Raw genomic sequence first — 4,699 nt, 5'->3', positions numbered from 1 at the left:
TGCCGTCGCGGCAGATGATGCAGATGCGCCCGCACGCGTCGAGCTCCTCGTCCGTCGCCGACGGGAAGCGCTCGTCCATGTTCGCCGTCAACGCGCGGTAGCGCTTGTAGGCCGCGAGGCGCCGCCGCAGCGACACGTACGACACCCAGAGCTCGCGGACGATGTGCAGAGGCACGCCGTAGTACGTGAAGACGATCGTGAAGAAGACGACGTAGAACGCGAAGCGCAGGACCTCGGCCACGAAGTCCACGGCGAAGACGTAGGACCCCTTGGCCGTCCACTGGCCCTCGTAGAGGCGCTGCTCCACGGCGAAGAGGCCGTAGCGGCTCGCCGCCGCGCACAGGCTCACGGCGAGGATCGCGAACTCGAAGCCGAAGAGGAGCAGCACGCTCGGCCCGTTGCGGATGCACAGGATGGCGCACATGGACAGGGCCGCGCCGTCGAGCACGTAGAGCCAGAGCATGAGCGCGCCGAGCCGGTAGTGGCTCAAAGTCGAGACGCGCTCCGCGTGCTCGACGTGCTCGACGCGCGACTGCACGAGCCAGTGGAAGACCTTGGCGAAGAGCAGCGCCGTGAAGAGCGCGAAGACGCGCGTCGTCAGCTCCTCCCGGAAGATCGTCAGGGCCAGGCACCTAGGTTTGGGGGGGGGGGTTCCGCGGCGTTTCGCGCGAGGGCGACGCGGGGCGACGCGCGTCTCCGTGATGGCGTAGCGCGAGTTCTCGTAGAGGAGCTCGACCTCGATCTCCCGCAGGCTCCCCAGGAAGAGCTGCTTCGAGATGCGGCCGACGAGGAGCGTGAAGACGATGGCCTGGTTGCCGAGGCACAGCACGCAGACCTTGGATGTGACGAGGTAAACCACCGTCGGGTAGAACTGCTCCCGCGTCGCGAAGGCGTAGTAGACGACGGCGCTCGTCACGAGCGACGACAGGACCGAGTACTTGGCCCAGGAGGCCATCCTCGCGCGGCGGGGGCGACCACCTCCAACACCTCCAAGAGGCGCAGGGGGCAGCTCCTTGAGCCTCTTGCCACAACGCCGGCGAGCATCAGTCCAGTCGCAGCGTCGGCGTGCGATTCTCGTGTGCTCTGCGCGCGCTCGCCGCACGAGACCGGGCTCGACGCTCGTCCTCGCCGGACTCGACTCTAAAAACCACCTCCCCACGTCGCCATGGGCCGCGGCGGCCGCGGCCGGTCGCGCCAGCGCCTGCGGAACGCGCGGGAGCGGGCCCATCGATGGTGGGACCGCGACGCGCACTGGGCCGAGATGGGCTACACGCCCGAGGACGCGGCGACGAAGCGGCGCATCGTGGCCTGGTGCTGGGTCGTCTTCGTCGCGCTGACGGCGCTCATGTGCGCCGCGTCGCGGACGTTCGAGCCGGCGGCGGCGCCGCTGTCGTTCTCGCCCGCGCGGTGCGCTTTTTCGGGGCTCCTGGCGGCGGCCGTCTGCTTCTCGCTCGTCACGGACGCCTACCGCAACCCGCCTTCGTTGAAGGGCAGCGCGGCCTACGCCGTCGGCAACTACCTCGGCCCCTACGCCTTCTTCACGAAGCACGCTCTGACGATCCAGTGCAGCCACGGCGTCCTCTCGTTCCTCGGCGAGCTGCTGCTCGACGGCCGCCTCGTGGCGATGACCCACGCCTTCGCGTGCTTCTCCGCCGTCGTGGGCATCGCGCTGACGGTGCTGTTTCTCAAGCTCAACTGGTTCGAGGAAACGTGGCGAAAAGAAGTCCTGCACGAGATGAACAAGCGGCTGAACTTCACGGAGATCACGCTCGCGGCGCACCTGCCCTCGCTGCCCGTCGCGCTGCTGGACGTCTTCCTCGCGAAGCGGCCCGACGTCTACCCCTTGACGGCCGACGCCATGTTCAAGGTCACGTTGTTCGCGTCGTTGTACCCGCCGTTCTACTGCGGCCTCACGTGCCTCAACTTCGGCTGGAGCGGCGGCCACTACCCGTACCCCTTCATGCGGTCCCTGAAGAAGGCGACGCACTGGCTCGCCTTCACGGCCATCCTCGAGGTCCTGCTCAACGGCGTCATCCTCCCGGGCACGTTCTTCCTCATGCGCGCGAATCCGACGTGACGAGTAACGTCTGGGGGGGCACCATGCAGTCCTTAGTCCGGCGCTCCGAAGCCGCAGCGCTCGATGTCGGTCCAGCCCTCGCGCTTCCGCGAGAGGCCCGTGCGCGCGTTGCACTGGACGGACCGCGTCGCGGAGACGATGTAGTGGAACCAGTAGGACGGCAGGTAGAGCAGGTCCGACTCGCGGACGACGACGTCTACCGCCGGCGCGTCGCAGAAGGGCCCGCCCGCGCGGCGTCGCCGCTCCGCCGGGTCCGCCCAGTCGAAGGACGCGTGGCGCTCCGACGGGTGGCCCCGACCGAGGAGCTCGAGCGCGGCGCACGCGCGCGGCGGCTGGAGCACGTAGCGCTTCGCGCCCGCGATCACGGCGATCCAGTTCCGCTTGCCGTCGTAGTGCGCCGTCTGCTGGACGCCGCGCATGCCCAGGCGGCAGTTGATGCCCTTCCAGCGCCGCGTCGAGCCGGGCCGCATGAAGAAGTGCGCCGACAGGGGCTCGTCGGAGCCGCCCTCGGCGTCGCGCCACCAGTCGTCGCCCGCGACGGCGCCGGGCCGCGCCTTGTCGAGGGGCGCGAGGAACGGCAGATCGTCGCGGATCCACGCCTGGCGGCGGCCCTCGGACGCGGAGATCGTCGCGTAGTACAGCCGCGACCGATTCTTCGCGTCCAACGCCGCTTCCAGCTCCCGCGGCGTCATGGCCACGGCGACCTGCGGCGCGGTCCAGCCCGCCGGCGCGCGCTCGTCCTTGGCGTAATACACAAAAGACCGGCCGGCGACGCTCTCCTCGACCTTGTAGCTCGTCTTCGCGAGTCGGTCGCGGAGGTAGGCCCGCGTCCACCGCGCCGTCGCGCGCCGCAGCGCGGACACGTTGTACAGGATGAACGGCAGCTCGGCGTCGCGGTAGGCCGCGGCGGCGGTCCGGTCCTCGGGTCGCGCGGCGTCGAAGCGCGGCAGCGCGTCGACGTAGCCCGGCGGCACGTCGGGCGCGTGCGGGTCCCACGCGTCCAAGACGCCGCAGAGCGTGCCGTAGGCCGGCTCGCGCGGCGTCCAGGACGGCTCGCGCCGCAGCAGCGTCTGCTTCGGCGGCGCGTACTTCTTGCGCGCCGGCCGCGCCGTCGTCGCGCGCTGCTGCTGCGGCGGCGGGTGGGTGGCGAAGTGGCCGCCGAGCAGGAAGAAGGGACTGCCGATGAGGATCAAGCCGCCGAGGATTAAGGCCAGCTCGACGACGTCTCTCACCTTCCAGCGCCGCCGCTGCATCGCGCAATGCCGCGTTCGCGCCCAGTCGCGTCCGTGTGTTTGCGCCCAGTCGCGTCGCAATGCCGTGTTCGCGCCCAGTCGCGCGCGCGCGCGCCGCCGCGGCGCTCTCACCTCAGCCTGTGGCTTTCAGCGAAGCTGTTCGAGCAGGCCAAGTGCTGCGACGCTGCAGCAGCGAGCGCCCCGACGACGCGCGCCGCCGCCGCCCAGCCATGGCGAAGAACGAAGCGAAAGACGGCCTAGAGAAGGTGCGACGCGCGCCGCGTGCGCGCAATCGCCGCCGCGCCGACGCCGAAGTCGCATAGGTGACGGACTATGTCGAGGAGACGGGCCTCGACAGCGCCAAGGCGATGCAGGCGCGCCCCCGCGTCGCCTCCGTTTCTGCGTCGCGCGCGCCTCATCGCGCGCGCCGCGCCGCTGCGCTCCATCGTTTCGCGACGAACGCCGCGCGCGTTTCCGCAGGCGATGTCGAGCATCGAGACGACCGTCGACGAGCGCGCCGAGGCCGAAAGGCAACGGGAGCTCGAGCTCGCCGCCGTCGAGGTGAACAAGGAGGACGTCGACCTCATCGTCAAGGAGCTCGAGGTCTCCAAGGACGTCGCCGACCGCGAGCTCCGGATCCACAAGGGCTGCGTCAAGGCCGCGCTCAGGGCCCTCGTCAACGCCTAGTGAGGGGCTCGGCGTAACGCCTCGGCCGCGTAGTGCAGAGCCACATGAAGAGGAACCTCGGGCTCGGCGTAACGCCTCGACCGCGTGGTGCGAGCATGACAAAGAACCCCGCCACGTTCTCGTCGCACGCCCCGGGAACTTTAGCCGCCGCCAGCGCGCTCGCCGGAGACCCAGCACGTGAGCGCGGCGCGCGGCGCGGTCGACGCGAGGACGGCGTGCTCGACGGCGCTCGCGTCGAAGATGACGAGGCGCCCGCCGCGGGGCGCGACGTCGCGGAGGTGGTCGCCGCCCTTCCAGCAGCGGAGCGCGCCGCCGTCGCGGTCCGCGTCCCAGTCTGCATCGTTGAGGTAGAGGATCGCCGTGATGGCCCGGCCGCGGTAGTCGCTGAGCCGGAGCCACTCGAGGAGCCCGAGCTCCGCGACGCCGAGCGCGCATCTGTCGAAGTGGCGGTCGTAGCCCTTGGCGCCCGCGTCGTAGCGCGCGAGCTGGCACTGGCGCGGGACGCGGTGGCGCGTCGTCGCCGCGTAGCCGTCGCGCTCGAGCGCGGCGGCGACGCCGCGGACCACGGCGACGGCGAGGAGCAGGCCGTCGCCGGCGGCGGCGTCGTCGGGCCGGACCCAGCAGACGCGGTCGCCGCGCTCGCCGTGGTCGCCCGCGCGCGCGAAGCGTGTGGGCGCCAGCGCCGCCGCGCCGCGCCGCGCCG

General features: G+C 71.1%; 1 protein-coding gene across 1 annotated transcript; it reads right to left on the bottom strand.

Annotated features, from left to right (window-relative positions):
- Positions 1 to 4: 4 nt before the first annotated feature.
- Positions 5 to 919, bottom strand: AURANDRAFT_1818 (hypothetical protein; the record flags this gene model as incomplete). Its single annotated transcript, XM_009043423.1, has 1 exon — positions 5 to 919. A coding segment is annotated over one exon (915 nt), but the record flags the coding sequence as incomplete, so codon positions are not given.
- Positions 920 to 4,699: the final 3,780 nt, after the last annotated feature.

Source organism: Aureococcus anophagefferens (genome assembly GCF_000186865.1).
Source record: "Aureococcus anophagefferens unplaced genomic scaffold AURANscaffold_54, whole genome shotgun sequence".
NCBI lineage: Eukaryota > Pelagophyceae > Pelagomonadales > Pelagomonadaceae > Aureococcus > Aureococcus anophagefferens.
This window is presented reverse-complemented; position numbering and strand designations above follow the sequence as displayed.